At 45.9% G+C, this 18621-nt stretch overlaps 1 protein-coding gene across 1 annotated transcript in view; it reads right to left on the bottom strand.

Annotated features, from left to right (window-relative positions):
• The window catches only part of LOC130301616 (zinc finger protein 420-like), a 51479-nt gene extending 43612 nt beyond the window's left edge, over positions 1 to 7867 (bottom strand). Inside the window, exons 1-3 of the mRNA XM_056551630.1 lie at positions 7600 to 7867; positions 2939 to 3118; positions 218 to 344 (exon numbers count right to left, since the gene is read on the bottom strand). Coding sequence (XP_056407605.1) covers positions 218 to 344; positions 2939 to 3118; positions 7600 to 7680 — 388 coding nt within the window. The 5' untranslated portion in view covers positions 7681 to 7867. The remainder of the gene's footprint in view (positions 1 to 217; positions 345 to 2938; positions 3119 to 7599) is intronic.
• Between the last annotated feature and the right edge of the window lie 10754 nt (positions 7868 to 18621).

Here is an 18621-nt window from a genome sequence, read left to right as displayed (position 1 = left end):
CTCTGGACAGTTACTGATATGGACAGAGGTGTCAGCAGACAGCAGTATGGTCAGCCTGGAAAGAACTACACAACTTCCTGTGGAGCATACAGCATATAATAAGTAAAAACAAAAAAATAAAGTCATTTTTCACCGGAGTACCCCTTTATAGATTCCATATAGTCACTAGTGACTGCAACCAACACAAAATATACCGTACATACATGTCTCCTCTTACCATGTGATGTGAGGGGCCGGTGATCCTCCATCATGACTATGTCTTGGTACAGATCCTTGTGTCCTTCTACATACTCCCACTCCTCCATGGAGAAATAGACCGCCACATCCTGACACCTTATAGGAACCTGACACACAATGATACCGTCATCACCAGACCCCTCCATTACTGTATAATGTCCCAGCAGTGTCACCTCTCTAATCATCACCAGACCCCTACATTACTGTATAATGTCCCAGCAGTGTCACCTCTCTAATCACCAGACCCCTCCATTACTGTATAATGTCCCAGCAGGATCACCTCTCCAGTCATCACCAGACCCCTCCATTACTGTATAATGTCCCAGTAGTGTCACCTCTCCAGCCATCACCAGACCCCTCCATTACTGTATAATGTCCCAGCAGTGTCACCTAACCAATCATCACCAGACCCCTCCATTACTGTATAATGTCCCAGCAGTGTCACCTCTCCAGTCATCACCAGACACCTCCATTACTGTATAATGTCCCAGCAGGGTCACCTCTCTAATCATCACCAGACCCCTCCATTACTGTATCATGTCCCAGCAGTGTCACCTCTCCAGTCATCACCAGACACCTCCATTACTGTATAATGTCCCAGCAGTGTCACCTCTCCGGTCATCACCAGACCCCTCCATTACTGTATAATGTCCCAGCAGTGTCACCTCTCCAGTCATCACCAGACCCCTCCATTAATGTATAATGTCCCAGCAGTGTCACCTCTCCAGTCATCACCAGACGCCTCCATTACTGTATAATGTCCCAGCAGGGTCACCTCTCCAGTCATCACCAGACCCCTCCATTACTATATAATGTCCCAGCAGTGTCACCTCTCCAGTCATCACCAGACCCCTCCATTACTATATAATGTCCCAGCAGTGTCACCTATCCAATCACCACCAGACCTCTCCATTACTGTATAATGTCCCAGCAGTGTCACCTCTCTAATCATCACCAGACGCCTCCATTACTATATAATGTCCAGCAGTGTCACCTCTCTAATCATCACCAGACCCCTCCATTACTGTATAATGTCCCAGCAGGGTCACCTCTCTAATCATCACCAGACCCCTCCATTACTGTATCATGTCCCAGCAGTGTCCCCTCTCCAGTCATCACCAGATCCCTCCATTACTGTATAATGTCCCAGCAGGGTCACCTCTCTAATCATCACCAGACCCCTCCATTACTGTATAATGTCCCAGCAGTGTCACCTCTCCAGTCATCACCAGACCCCTCCATTACTGTATAATGTCCCAGCAGTGTCACCTCTCTAATCACCAGACCCCTCCATTACTGTATAATCTCCCAGCAGTGTCATCTCTCCAGTCATCACCAGACCCCTCCATTACTGTATAATGTCCCTGCAGTGTCACCTCTCCAGTCATCACCAGACCCATCCATTACTGTATAATGTCCCAGCAGTGTCACCTCTCCAGTCATCACCAGACCCCTCCATTACTGTATAATGTCCCAGCAGTGTCACCTCTCTTATCATCACCAGACCCCTCCATTACTACATAATGTCCAGCAGTGTCACCTCTCTAATCATCACCAGACACCCTCCATTATTGTATAATGTCCCACCAGTGTCACCTCTCCAGTCATCCAGTCATCACCAGACCCCTCCATTACTGTATAATGTCCCAGCAGTGTCACCTCTCTAATCATCACCAGACCCCTCCATTACTGTATAATGTCCCAGCAGTGTCAGCTCTCCAGTCATCAGGCCCCTCCATTACTGTATAATGTCCCAGCAGTGTCACCTCTCCAGTCAGCACCAGACCCCTCCATTACTGTATAATGTCCCAGCAGTGTCACCTCTCTAATCATCACCAGACCCCTCCATTACTGTATAATGTCCCAGCAGTGTTACCTCTCTAATCATCACCAGACCCTCCATTACTGTATAATGTTCCAGCAGGGTCACCTCTCCAGTCATCACCAGACCCCTTCATTAGTGTATAATGTCCCAGCAGTGTCACCTCTCTAAATCATCACCAGACCCCTCTATTACTGTATAATGTGCCAGCAGTGTCACCTCTCCAGTCATCACCAGACCCGTCCATTACTATAAAATGTCCCAACAGAGTCACCTCTCCAGTCATCACCAGACCCCTCCATTACTGTATAATGTCCCAGCAGTGTCACCTCTTCGGTCATCACCAGACCCCTCCATTACTGTATAATGTCCCAGCAGTGTCACCTCTCCAGTCATCACCAGACCCATCCATTAATGTATAATGTCCCAGCAGTGTCACCTCTCCAGTCAGCTCCAGACTCCTCCTTTACTGTATAATGTCCCAGCAGTGTCACCTCTCTAATCATCACCAGACCCCTCCATTACTGTATAATGTCCCAGCAGTGTCACCTCTCTAATCATCACCAGACCTCTCCATTACTGTATAATGTCCCAGCAGTGTCACCTCTCCAGTCATCACCAGACCCATCCATTACTGTATAATGTCCCAGCAGTGTCACCTCTCCAGTCATCACCAGACCCCTCCATTACTATATAATGTCCCAGCAGTGTCACCTCTCCATTCATCACCAGACCCCTCCATTACTGTATAATGTCTCAGCAGTGTCACCTCTCCAGTCATTACCAGACCCCTCCATTACTGTATAATGTCCCAGCAGCGTCACCCCTCCAGTCATCACCAGACCCCTCCATTACTGTATAATGTCCGGGCAGGGTCACCTCTCCAGTCAGCAGCTCAGTGATCCTGTGGATGAGTTCTAGGATCTTCTCTTCATTTATCAGTGAGAGAGATGGAGGCTCCGTGATGGGGCCCTGTGCCCTGTTCTGTCCTCCTGACTCATGGAGATGGCTGCTGGGGGCCACACACTCCCCCCCTGTCTTCTTCACTATGGTGTAATCCTGTGTATGGAGAGAGACAATGAGAGGACTGACCCCAGTATTCCTCCCCCACTACAAAGAGGAGATTGTGCCCCCTGTATAGAGCTCTAGTGAGCACATCTGGAACAATGGTGGAAATGTAGATGGGGGACAACAATGGTGGAAATGTAGATGGGGACAACAATGGTGGAAATGTAGATGGGGACAACAATGGTGGAAATGTAGATGGGGACAACAATGGTGGAAATGTAGATGGGGACAACAATGGAGGAAATGTAGATGGGGACAACTATGGTGGAAATGTAGATGGGGACAACAATGGTGGAAATGTAGATGGGGACAACAATGGTGGAAATGTAGATGGGGACAACAATGGTGGAAATGTAGATGGGGACAACAATGGTGGAAATGTAGATGGGGACAACTATGGTGGAAATGTAGATGGGGACAACAATGGTGGAAATGTAGATGGGGACAACAATGGTGGAAATGTAGATGGGGACAACAATGGTGGAAATGTAGATGGGGGACAACAATGGTGGAAATGTAGATGGGGGACAACAATGGTGGAAATGTAGATGGGGGACAACAATGGTGGAAATGTAGATGAGGGACAACAATGGTGGAAATGTAGATGGGGACAACAATGGTGGAAATGTAGATGGGGGACAACAATGGTGGAAATGTAGATGGGGGACAACAATGGTGGAAATGTAGATGGGGGACAACAATGGTGGAAATGTAGATGGGGACAACAATGGTGGAAATGTAGATGGGGACAACAATGGTGGAAATGTAGATGGGGACAACAATGGTGGAAATGTAGATGGGACAATGGTGGAAATGTAGATGGGACAACAATGGTGGGAATGTAGATATGGGGGACAGCAATGGTGGAAATGTAGATGGAGACAACAATGGTGGAAATGTAGATGGGGACAACAATGGTGGAAATGTAGATGGAGGACAACAATGGTAGGAATGTAGATGGGGACAACAATGGTGGAAATGTAGATGGGGACAACAATGGTGGAAATGTAGATGGGGACAACAATGGTGGAAATGTAGATGGGGACAACAATGGTGGAAATGTAGATGGGGGACAACAATGGTGGAAATGTAGATGGGGGACAACAATGGTGGAAATGTAGATGAGGGACAACAATGGTGGAAATGTAGATGGGGGACAACAATGGTGGAAATGTAGATGGGGGACAACAATGGTGGAAATGTAGATGGGGGACAACAATGGTGGAAATGTAGATGGGGGACAACAATGGTGGAAATGTAGATGGGGACAACAATGGTGGAAATGTAGATGGGGACAACAATGGTGGAAATGTAGATGGGGACAACAATGGTGGAAATGTAGATGGGACAATGGTGGAAATGTAGATGGGACAACAATGGTGGGAATGTAGATATGGGGGACAGCAATGGTGGAAATGTAGATGGAGACAACAATGGTGGAAATGTAGATGGGGACAACAATGGTGGAAATGTAGATGGAGGACAACAATGGTAGGAATGTAGATGGGGACAACAATGGTGGAAATGTAGATGGGGGACACAACAATGGTGGAAATGTAGATGGAGACACAACAATGGTGGAAATGTAGATGGAGACACAACAATGGTGGAAATGTAGATGGGGACAACAATGGTGGAAATGTAGATGGGGACAACAATGGTGGAAATGTAGATGGGGACAACAATGGTGGAAATGTAGATGGGGACAACAATGGTGGAAATGTAGATGGGGACAACAATGGTGGAAATGTAGATGGGGACAACAATGGTGGAAATGTAGATGGGGACAACAATGGTTGAAATGTAGATGGGGACAACAATGGTTGAAATGTAGATGGGCACAACAATGGTGGAAATGTAGATGGGGACAACAATGGTGGAAATGTAGATGAGGGGAAAACAATGGTGGAAATGTAGATGGGGACAACAATGGTGGAAATGTAGATGGGGACAACAATGGTGGAAATGTAGATGGGGACAACAATGGTGGAAATGTAAATGGAGGACAACAATGGTGGAAACATAGATGGGGGACAACAATGATGGAAATATAGATGGGGGGGACAACAATGATGGAAATATAGATGGGGGGACAACAATGGTGGAAATGTAGATGGGGACAACAATGGTGGAAATGTAGATGGGGGGACAATGGTGGAAATGTAGATGGGGACAACAATGGTGGAAATGTAGATGAGGGGAAAACAATGGTGGAAATGTAGATGGGGGGACAACAATGGTGGAAATATAGATGGGGGACAACAATGGTGGAAATGTAGATGGGGGGACAACAATGGTGGAAATATAGATGGGGGGACAACAATGGTGGAAATATAGATGGGGGGACAACAATGGTGGAAATGTAGATGGGGACAACAATGGTGGAAATGTAGATGGGGACAACAATGGTGGAAATGTAGATGGGGACAACAATGGTGGAAATGTAGATGGGGGGACAACAATGGTGGAAATATAGATGGGGGGACAACAATGGTGGAAATGTAGATGGGGACAACAATGGTGGAAATGTAGATGAGGACAACAATGGTGGAAATGTAGATAGGGGACAACAATGGTGGAAATGTAGATGGGGGACAACAATGGTGGAAATGAAGATGGAGGGGACAACAATGGTGGAAATGTAGATGGGGACAACAATGGTGGAAACGTAGATGGGGGGACAACAATGGTGGAAACGTAGATGGGGACAACAATGGTGGAAACGTAGATGGGGACAACAATGGTGGAAATGTAGATGGGGACAACAATGGTGGAAACGTAGATGGGGGGACAACAATGGTGGAAATGTAGATGGGGGGACAACAATGGTGGAAATGTAGATGGGACAACAATGGTGGAAATGTAGATGGGGGGGACAACAATGGTGGAAATGTAGATGGGGGGGACAACAATGGTGGAACTGTAGATGGGGGACAACAATGGTGGAAATGTAGATGGGACAACAATGGTGGGAATGTAGATATGGGGGACAGCAATGGTGGAAATGTAGATGGAGACAACAATGGTGGAAATGTAGATGGGGACAACAATGGTGGAAATGTAGATGGAGGACAACAATGGTAGGAATGTAGATGGGGACAACAATGGTGGAAATGTAGATGGGGGACACAACAATGGTGGAAATGTAGATGGAGACACAACAATGGTGGAAATGTAGATGGAGACACAACAATGGTGGAAATGTAGATGGGGACAACAATGGTGGAAATGTAGATGGGGACAACAATGGTGGAAATGTAGATGGGGACAACAATGGTGGAAATGTAGATGGGGACAACAATGGTGGAAATGTAGATGGGGACAACAATGGTGGAAATGTAGATGGGGACAACAATGGTTGAAATGTAGATGGGGACAACAATGGTGGAAATGTAGATGGGGACAACAATGGTGGAAATGTAGATGGGGACAACAATGGTGGAAATGTAGATGAGGGGAAAACAATGGTGGAAATGTAGATGGGGACAACAATGGTGGAAATGTAGATGGGGACAACAATGGTGGAAATGTAGATGGGGACAACAATGGTGGAAATGTAAATGGAGGACAACAATGGTGGAAACATAGATGGGGGACAACAATGGTGGAAATGTAGATGGGGACAACAATGGTGGAAATGTAGATGGGGACAACAATGGTGGAAATGTAGATGGGGGGACAACAATGGTGGAAATATAGATGGGGGGACAACAATGGTGGAAATGTAGATGGGGACAACAATGGTGGAAATGTAGATGAGGACAACAATGGTGGAAATGTAGATAGGGGACAACAATGGTGGAAATGTAGATGGGGGACAACAATGGTGGAAATGAAGATGGAGGGGACAACAATGGTGGAAATGTAGATGGGGACAACAATGGTGGAAATGTAGATGGGGGGACAACAATGGTGGAAACGTAGATGGGGACAACAATGGTGGAAACGTAGATGGGGACAACAATGGTGGAAATGTAGATGGGGACAACAATGGTGGAAACGTAGATGGGGGGACAACAATGGTGGAAATGTAGATGGGGGGACAACAATGGTGGAAATGTAGATGGGACAACAATGGTGGAAATGTAGATGGGGGGGACAACAATGGTGGAAATGTAGATGGGGGGGACAACAATGGTGGAACTGTAGATGGGGGACAACAATGGTGGAAATGTAGATGGGGGACAACAATGGTGGAAATGTAGATGGGGGGGGACAACAATGGTGGAAATGTAGATGGAGACAACAATGGTGGAAATGTAGATGGGGACAACAATGGTGGAAATGTAGATGGGGACAACAATGGTGGAAATGTAGATGGGGGACAACAATGGTGGAAATGTAGATGGGGGACAACAATGGTGGAAATGTAGATGGGGGACAACAATGGTGGAAATGTAGATGGGACACAACAATGGTGGAAATGTAGATGGGGGGACAACAATGGTGGAAATGTAAATGGGTCACCTCACCTCTCCGGTCAGCAGGTGGAGGATCTCCAAAGAGAAGTGTAATATTGTCCTAGACATCTCATTCCTGTCCTTCTCCATCATTCTTGAATTTAATTCATAAGATGGAGAAAAAAAAATGGGACCTAGAGAAGAAGGAACCAGAAAGAGAAAGAGCACTCAGAACACAACAGCAGCGAGTGCCCGATCTTCTCTGTATCTGCTAGAAGCTGGGGGTGTAGGACCTGCGACGATGTCACTATCATGTGATGAGTACATGTGGGGGCGGAGCTCAGTAGGATTGAAGCCTTTGTGGTTGAAGGACCTGTGAGCATGGTCATGTGATAGGAGTAGGCGGGGCCAGCAAGATAGAAGAAATTGTGGATAAAGGACCTGTGATGATGGTCATGTGACAGGAGTGGGTGGAGCTTAGCATTAGTAGAGGATAAGTGTTGAAGGACCTTTGATGATGTCACAATCATGTGACCTGAGCTGTTAAGAGGAGAACTGGTGTTAAGATCAGTCATTCCTATTAGTGGAGTAGTCGCCATGGTTACCAGCCCTTATACTTCTTTATAGTGCATGTACTACAGTCACAGGGGGAGATTTATCAAATCCTGTCCAGAGGAAAAGTTGTCCAGTTACCCATAGCAACCAATCAGATCGCTACTTTCATTTTGCAGAGGCCTTGTTAAAAATGAAGCGATCTGATTGGTTGCTATGGGCAACTGGGCAACTTTTCTTCTGCACAGATTTTGATAAATCTCCCCCAATCTCGTCAGGAAAGGGTTCCACTTTAAAAACACTGCATTTGCCTCTACTAACTCCATATCCATAGACTCCCTGGCCGTTCTCTCTCTTTAATTCAGAAAAACTTTACTCTTTAACCCCTTAAGGTTTTTCAGTTTTTGCATTTTCGTTTTTTCCTCATCACCTTTTAAAAATCATAACTCTTTCAATTTTGCACCTAAAAATCCATATGATGCTTATTTTTTGCGTCACCAATTCTACTTTGCAGTGACATCAGTCATTTTACCCAAAAATCTACGGTGAAACGGAAAAAAAATTCATTGTGCAACAAAATCGAAGAAAAAACGCAGTTTTGTAACTTTTGGGGGCTTCTGTTTCTACGCAGTGCATATTTCGGTAAAAATGACACCTTCTCATTATTCTGTAGGTCCATACGGTTATAATGATCCCCGACTTATATAGGTTGGAAAAAATCATAACTACATGCAGGAAAATGTATACGTTTAAAAATGTCATCTTCTGACCCCTATAACTTTTTTATTTTTCCACATACAAGGCGGTATGTGGGCTAATTTTTTGCGCCGTGATCTGATCTGATCGTTTTTATTGGTACAATTTTTGTTTTGATCTGACTTTTTGATCACTTTTTATTCATTTTATAATGGTATGAAAAGTGACCATAAATACGCCATTGACCGTGCGGTTTAATTAACAATATATTTTTATAATTCGGACATTTACGCACGCGGTGATACCATATATGTTTATTTTTATTTACACTGTTTTATTTTTTTAATGGGAAAAGGGGGGTGATTCAAACTTTTTTTTTTTTTTTTTCAAACATCTTTTTATTTGAAGTTACAAACTTCCACAACCGTCTGAGTATCATCAGACGTGACATTAAACATATCATAGAACAAAGTTTCGATACAAACATGCGAATTACAGATAGTAGCAGAACATCCCCCCCCTCCCCCTCCCGCCCTCCCCCCAATCCCAACTATCACATCACTAAAATTCCAGTACCTCAGGGAATGTCTGATGTGAGGCCTCACACCAAACCGATATACTTCCTAGGCCTGTACTTCCTGCACCTATCATGTTTACCATCACTTAAGAGTATTCATCATCTAAGTAGAAACTATACACGGTCCCCCTCATCCCATGTGTACAAAACGGTACAGTTTGGTTACCTATCTTCCAGAATATTTAATCTGCCCAACGTGCCTGCTATACTGTGCGACAAATACCATGTGGTGTCGCGAAAGGGTGTAATCACCTCTCGCATCTCAGCTTCTGACAAGAAATGTGTAACAAACAGTTTCCATTTTTTAAAGAACCCCTTTGCCGACTTTTCTTTTGTTTTCCTAACTTCTGCAAGATCATAAAACATATATTTCTTAACCGACTGTATCACCTCAGTGAGTGTAGGCATATCAGGCGTAAGCCAATGATTCAAGAGACATCTTTTTGCAACCAATATGATGAGATGTAACAACAATGACACCTTCGTCCCTTCTGGCTCTATATGTAATAATAGCAACTGAGTATTATAAGGTAGGGATAAATGGGTTGTTGTTGATATGTACATCGAGAGCGAGCTCCAGAAGGATTGCACACGTGGGCACATGATCAAACCATGTAACAGGTCTGTCAGCGGAGCGTCACAGTTAGGGCAGCAATCTATCCGGTCTGGGTAAGTGGGGGTTTTAGGTAGGTTGAAACCATAAGTAGCATGGTGGATTATTTTAAATTGTGTTTCCCTCCATGTTTCATTAATCACTGCTTTCCGGACCTTAAGCCAACCTTTCAAAATGTCACCTGTTAAATTATCTATATCCAACTTCCTCTCCCAATAGGAGAACAGTGTATTAAGCGGTAGAGGTGGGACAAAGAGTGACTAGGAGTGTCAGCAGCTATTAAGGAGTCAAAGGTAGTCTGGGTCCTTTCCTTCGACACATCCCGCAGTCGGGGCTTAAGGAATCCCATGACCTGAGAGTATGGAAGGAAGTGACTCTTACTCAAGGAGAATTTGGTGCATATTTCCTCAAAGGTAAGGTATCTATTTTCGGATTCATGAAATAAAGAGCCCACCCTATGTATGCCCACTCTCTTCCATGTCCCGAACATTGCATTACTACTCCCTAACTTGAATTCCGGGTGTGTCCAAAGGGGCATATGTTTACTTAATAAGATTGATAAGTCTAAGGCCTTCCTACAAGCCTTCCATGCTGCCACGGTGTCTCTCACAATCAGGGTACCTTTGAGTTCCTTCGGAATGGCCCCATACGCAGTATGAAGCAGCGCGTTCAGAGACCAAGGGGAAACGAGGGCAGACTCAAGGTCATAATTCGAGTATTGATTGTCACCACGTACCCAATCTACACAGTGCCTAAATACACAAGTAAGATTATAGTGTCTCAAGTCCGGGAAACCTACTCCTCCACTCTCTTTGGGCAACATTAATTTGCGTAGGGCTATACGCGGGCGTTTGTTGGACCACACAAACTTGGTGAATGCAGACGTCAAACTAGAGACATCAGAGTGTTTCAGTAGCATTGGGATGGTTTGTAGTGGATATAACAATTTGGAAAAGGTAAGCATTTTCAAAAGATGACACCGTGCCAGCATAGGGAGAGGCAATGTAATCCACCTTGATAATTCCTGCTTCAGCTTATGAAACAAAGGGGGGTAATTTAAAGTATATAATGAATGAGCCGTTCTTCCTATTTCAATACCTAAATACTTAAATTGTTGTCTAGTCACCTACACAGGCAGACGTAGGGAGGACGTCCGGAGGGCATGCTCGGGAGGAGAGAGGTCAAATAGAATGCTCTTAGTTATATTCACTCTAAAACCAGATAGATCCCCGAACTCCTTCAGAACTCTGAAAATCCCCGTCAGGTCTCTATTGGGATTACCCAGGAAAATCAATAGGTCATCAGCATATAATGCATGAGTCACGGAGATGGTGCCGACCTTAATTCCATCAAACTCCCCATTAAGAGATAAATAGCGGGACAGTGGCTCTATGGCTATGTTGAATAAGAGGGGGGATAGGGGACATCCCTGACGGGTACCTTTTTGTGGGGAAAAGCCACCCGACAAAAAGCCTGGTGTATGTACCCTGGCGATAGGCGTGGTATAAAGAGTTTCGAGGTACTGTAAAAATGGACCCGAGAAATGCATCCTCTCCAGTACCATCCACAGCCATCTCCAGGATACATTATCGAACACTTTCTCAGCGTCGATGGATAGGATGGCGTCAGATCTATGATGTTGGGGTCGTAATTTAACATCATCCAATATCGAAATTAACCTACGGATATTGGCAACCGCTGAGCGGTGCTTAACAAAGCCCACCTGAGTAGGGGAAATCAGGCGTGGCAGCACCATGGACAGCCTGTCAGCCATGATCTTGGAGATAAGTTTGAGGTCTACGTTGACAAGTGAGATTGGTCTGAAGCCATCGGGGTTAGTGAGATCCTTGCCTGGTTTCGGGATGACTTTAATATATGCAGTGTTTACCGTAGTAGGAATGGTCGCCCCCTGTAAGTAAGTGTTGTATAAAGTCAGTAATATCGGTGAAACTTCTTGTTTCAGTATCTTGTAGAAATCCCCATTAAACCCGTCAGGGCCAGGGGCCTTATCGGCTTTTAGACCCTTTATAGCTCCCTCTAACTCCAGCTCCCTTACCGGCGCGTTCAGAGAAGCTAGTTCTTCCTGAGTCAAAGTAGGTAGATTTAAGGACAATAGCCAATCTGGAGTTACAGCTGGTTGCGTGTCTGAGACAGAATATAGCTTCTCAAAATGCTGCTGCAATAAGGAGTTAATCTGCTTAGGGTGAGTGTGCAAAACCCCGTCATCTCCCTTTAACGCTAGTATAGGGGATGGAAATAAAGTGCCTTTGGCGAACCTAGTCAACAATTTCCCCGGTTTATTTCCGAAACGGAATAGAGAGGCTTCATAAGAGCGACGATGTAAGTCATCTCTCCTGGAAAGCCAGAGTTCATAGGCCGTCTTGGCAGCTATCCAGGACTGTTTAGTATCTGCATTTGAAGATTCCAGGAAAGCAGTGTAGGCTTCCTGCAGTTTGGTGCTAAATTCCCTAAGTTGGGTCGCTATACGTTTTTTCAGGGAAGCAGTGTAACCCATGATCCTCCCGCGCAGGACTACTTTGGCTGTATCCCGGAACAGCTGTGACTCAGATAAATGCTGTTCATTGCTACTCAAATATTCTAACCACCATCCTTTTAGTAGTGAGTGAAAAGATTCATCTCTGGCCAGACCTCTAGGAAATCTCCAGAGAAAATCTGTCCCTTTCGGGAAAGTATCCTGTATGTCCATAAGTAAAGGGGCATGATCAGAGATCACCATCTCCGTGAACTGAACCCTTTCTAGTCTAGAAAGCAGTCTATCTGATAAAAAGCTATAATCCAGTCTAGACCATGAGTCTTGGGAGCAAGAATAATGGCTATACTCCCGATCCTCAGGGTGTAACAGTCTCCAGGAATCAGTCAAGTGTAGCTGCGCCATATACTGATACAACAGAGTGTCATAGAGTCTAAGCGAGGGTTGTACCTGCCGATTGCTACGTCTGTCCTCCCGAGCATGCATCACCGCGTTGAAATCTCCAGCTACAATTTTATGGGAAACAGAAGAGTGCATTATGGTGCCAGACATATTAGTAAAGAACGTCCCATCATCCCCATTAGGGCCATAAATGTTATGTAGTTCTATGAACTCGTCAGCTTGCTTAATAACGGCTGTACACATTCTCCCCTCTGAATCATGCCGTATAGAAATTAATTTGTATGCAAAATTTTTATGGAACAGTATCAGGACGCCTGCTTTGCGGTCTACTGAGGGTGAACCAATTACTCTCCCTACCCACCATTTGCGCATCCTTAAGAAGTCAGTTTCCTCCAGGTGCGTCTCCTGTAAGAACACCACATCTGGGGAAAGTTTCCTCAAGTGCCGAAGTACCTGACTCCGTTTTTGGGGGGACCGTAAGCCCTTAATATTCCAGGATATTACTCTCATAAAGTGGTTCTAATAGGTATAAGAAATTCTGCGGTGCACTAGGTCTTACACACAAATATGTAGTAGATGCAAAATCCCTCCCCCCTCCCCCCCCCCTCCATAAACAAACAACCCAAAATAAACGAAACAATGAGCGAGTGTCCCACAGGACCATCTACAGTAGGGACACCCTTCACTCCCTTGACTTCCCTCATCCCATGGTGCGAGTGCACAACTTCCATCACAGATAAACAACCATCGGCAATCAGCTCCTCTGAATGCAAAGGGCCTAGTATTGAGGGGGCTGTGTCTACATAAACAATCACACTGAAGTATGGTGAACACTGTTAAAATAATTAAGAACAATGGCGGAGACATGGGTCAGATATTGTATATGACCGTCACCGCAGGGATAGTCTCCTTCACCCACTAAGGAGTCCAGTTGGACAGAGCAACATATAATGAGAGGGGAAGGAAGGAGGAGGGAGAAATAGAGGAGAGGGAGAAGAAGGAATCAAAGGGGAAGGGAGGGCAAAAGTTCAGGAGAAAAGAGAGAGAAGGGAGGAAAAGTCGTAAAAAAAAAAAAAAAAAAAAAAAAAAACATAGAAGAAGATCAATGGAAGGGGGGAAAGTAAGAATGGGAGATCAATAGACGGGGAGTAAAAGGAAACGTATGATGAGGAGGGCGTTTAAGAAAAAGGGAAAAGAAGGGGATGAGGGGAGAGGGAGGAAGGAAAGGAAGGGTGGGTAAGGCAGGTAGTGAGAAGGGACAAGAAGGAAGCAGAAAGGAGAAAGTAGAAAAAAAAAGGGGAGAAAAGAAAAGCGGAGCCGGGGCGAAAATACTAGGCATAAGTAGCAACACAACAAAGGAGCATAGGATCACAATAGCATGTAACCCACAATATAACTATGTCCCTCTAGGCGGAAAAGCAAAACAGTGAGCTATATTCAGTTCTCACAGGAGGTCTTGCGGGTCACTAAGGACCAGTATCCCTTTTTTGAAAGGCTCTACCAGAAGCCAGCGCCAGTGTCATGATCGTGCAATCCGAGCACATCAGTTAGGATAATTCGATAACCAAGGGAGATCAGTGCGCAAGAGGGACAATTGACCTTGGCGTCTAGTAGGGTATAAACATAGTAGAAGTTCAAAGTCTCGATGAAGTCTCGATGAAGTCCCCCAACCAGATAAGCCAACGGTTGTAATGACAGGTCAAGTCTCCCTAGGGTCCCACAGTAAGAAGCAACATAAGCGGCAGCCCTCCCTCCTCACTTATCTGGTAATGAGGATCGGCGGCGTCTCTGGTCCCTCGGGGCCGCAAACCATGGAACATCTGCTGCCGTGGGAGAAGACAAGGGTTGCATGCCATTCTCCAAGTTGGCGGTATGTGAAGGGGAACTTCCTGGATCCCGAGTCTTTGCTGCTGGAGATCTGCATGTCGAAGAACGGTCCGTTCTGTTGTCCCGAAGGTCCGACTCCGCCTGCTCAGGAGTAAGGTAGGTAGTTACTGGGCCATTGACCCGGAAAACTTTCAAGACAGCCGGAAAAAGTAGTGCAAAACGGATGCCTCGTTTGTGCAGTGCAGTGCAAATTGGTGCAAATAGTTTTCTTTTCCTCGCAACTTCGGCTGAGTAGTCTCCGAACAGTAGTAATCTGGCACCCTCAAATGTAAGATCTTCACGTCTTTTCCGGAAAGTGCGGAGCAGGGCCACTTTGTCAGTGAAGTCCAGATATTTTACTGTGACCTGTCTAGGTCTGTTCCGCAAGTCTCTGCCTTGAGAGCCGGATCGTTCAGGTGCCGCTCTCAAATCTGGGCCCACCCGGTGTGCCCGTTCCACTTTGCAGTAGGAGCGCAGCCCTAACAACTCTGGTAAAGTGTCCTCACAGAAGCGTAAGAGCTGGGGACCTGGCACAGATTCTGGGATACCCACAAAGCGCAGATTGTTTCTGCGGGACCTATTTTCTAGGTCATCTATCTTGTCCCTCAGACAGTTTTCATTTTCTATCTTAGATGCCTTGGTCAGTGCTGCATCGGCTGTTGCATCTGTCTCCTCATACCTGGCCTCCAGCGAAGTGAGTCTGCCTTCCTGCTGCGTCACCGAGGATTGCAGGTCTCTCATAGTAGTGTTCACGGTCATCGCCAGTATTTCCTGCACCTTCGGTGCTATTCGTTTCGCCACTTCCGCTGCTAATTTGTCATAGTCCAGTCCGGCCATATGTGGACATTCAGCTGTGCCCTCTCTACCTGCCGCGGAATGTGCCGGGGAGGAGGCTCCGCTGGACGCCGGGGAAGCCGCCATGCTTGATGAAGCCACATGTGAGTTCACTCTCTTTTTCTTGCCCTTTCTCGCTGATGAGCGGCCCGTTCTGAGCAGATATCGCTCCATACACTATTCCCCACTCCGTAGGAACAAAGGAGGCTAGTTGTCCGATCAATTATATGCAGATTCTGGGCCAGTGAATAGGAAGGAACGAGGAGCCTCTGCGCCCTGCGACCTCACACCATGGCGCCGGAACCGGAAGTCGATTCAAACTTTTAATAGGGAAGGGGTTAAATGATCTTTTTTTTTTACTGCTACTTTTTTTTTGCAATGTTATAGCTCCCATAGGGGACTATAACACTGTACACACTGATCTCTTATACTGATCATTGTTATCCCATAGGAGACTATAACACTGTACACACTGATCTCTTATACTGATCATTGTTATCCCATAGGAGACTATAACACTGTACACACTGATCTCTTATACTGATCATTGTTATCCCATAGGAGACTATAACACTGTACACACTGATCTCTTATACTGATCATTGTTATCCCATAGGAGACTATAACACTGCACACACTGATCTCTTATACTGATCATTATTATCCCATAGGGAGCTATAACACTGCACACACTGATCTCTTATAATGATCATTATTATCCCATAGGGACCTATAACACTGCACACACTGATCTCTTATACTGATCATTGTTATCCCATAGGAGACTATAACACTGCACACACTGATCTCTTACACTGATCATTATTATCCCATAGGGACCTATAACACTGTACACACTGATCTCTTATACTGATCATTATTATCCCATAGGGACCTATAACACTGCACACACTGATCTCTTATACTGATCATTATTATCCCATAGGGACCTATAACACTGCACACACTGATCTCTTATACTGATCATTATTATCCCATAGGGACCTATAACACTGCACACACTGATCTCTTATACTGATCATTATTATCCCATAGGGACCTATAACACTGCACACACTGATCTGTTATACTGATCATTGTTATCCCATAGGAGACTATAACACTGCACACACTGATCTCTTATACTGATCATTATTATCCCATAGCAGGCTATAACACTGTACACACTGATCTCTTATACTGATCATTATTATCCCATATGGAGCTATAACACTGCACACACTGATCTCTTATACTGATCATTGTTATCCCATAGGAGACTATAACACTGCACACACTGATCTCTTATACTGATCATTATTATCCCATAGGGACCTATAACACTGCACACACTGATCTCTTATACTGATCATTATTATCCCATAGGAGACTATAACACTGCACACACTGATCTCTTATACTGATCATTGTTATCCCATAGGAGACTATAACACTGCACACACTGATCTCTTATACTGATCATTATTATCCCATAGGGACGTCACACAGAACCGGGAGAAGATGTCACACAGAACCGGGAGAAGACATCACACAGAACCAGGAGGATATGTCACACAGAGCCGGGAGAAGACGTCACACAGAAGCGGGAGAAGACGTCACAGAGCCGGGAGAAGACGTCACACAGAACTGGGAGAAGACGTCACACAGAACCGGGAGAAGATGTCACACAGAACCGGGAGAAGACGTCACACAGAACCAGGAGGAGATGTCACACAGAACCGGGAGAAGATGTCAAACAGAACCAGGAGAAGACGTCACACAGAACCGGGAGGAGACGTCACACAGAACCGGGAGAAGACGTCACACAGAACCGGGAGAAGATGTCACACAGAACCGGGAGAAGACGTCACACAGAACCGGGAGAAGATGTCACACAGAACCGGGAGAAGATGTCACACAGAACCGGGAGGAGATGTCACACAGAACCGGGAGAAGATGTCACACAGAACCGGGAGGAGATGTCACACAGAACCGGGAGAAGACGTCACACAGAACCGGGAGAAGATGTCACACAGAACCGGGAGGAGATGTCACACAGAACCGGGAGAAGACGTCACACAGAAGTGGGAGAAGACGTCACACAGAAACCCGGAGAAGGTGTCACACAGAACCGGGAGAAGATGTCGCACAGAACCGGGAGGAGACATCACAGAGAACCGGGAGAAGACATCACACAGAACCGGGAGAAGACGTCACACAGAACCGGGAGAAGACGTCACACAGAAACCCGGAGAAGGTGTCACACAGAAACCCGGAGAAGGTGTCACACAGAACTGGGAGAAGATGTCACACCGAACCGGGAGGAGACGTCACACAGAACCGGGAAGAGACGTCACACAGGACCAGGAGGGGACGTCACACAGAACCAGGAGGAGACTTCACACAGAACCGGGAGGGGACGTCACACAGGACCAGAAGGGGACGTCACACAGAACCAGGAGGGGACGTCACACAGAACCGGGAGGGGACGTCATACAGAACGGGGAGATGTCACAGAACCTGGAGAAGAGGTCACACAGAACCAGGAGTCGTCACACAGAACCAGGAGAAGACATCACACAGAACTGGGAGAAGACATTACACAGAACCGGGAGAAGACACCACACAGAACCAGGAGAAGACAGGTAGGAGATGTCACACAGTACCAGGAGAAGACATCACACAGAACCAGGAGAAGAAATCACAGAACCAGGAGAAGACCGGTAGAAGATGTCACACAGTACCAGGAGGAGACGTCACACAGAACTAGGAGATGATGTCACACAGAACCGGGAGAAGAGGTCACACAGAACCTTGAGAAGACGTCACACAGAACCGGGAGAAGATGTCACACTGAACCAGGAGCAGACGTCACACAGAAGCGGGAGAAGACGTCACACAGAACTAGGAGATGACGTCACACAGAACCAGAAGATGTCACACAGAATCATGATGAGACGGCACACAGAACCGGGAGCAAACGTCACACAGAACCAGGAGAAGACGTCACACAGAACCAGGAGAGGTCGTCACAGAACCAGAAGATGTCACAGAGAATCATGA

The sequence above is a fragment of the Hyla sarda genome, chromosome 1 (genome assembly GCF_029499605.1).
Source record: "Hyla sarda isolate aHylSar1 chromosome 1, aHylSar1.hap1, whole genome shotgun sequence".
NCBI lineage: Eukaryota > Metazoa > Chordata > Amphibia > Anura > Hylidae > Hyla > Hyla sarda.
This window is presented reverse-complemented; position numbering and strand designations above follow the sequence as displayed.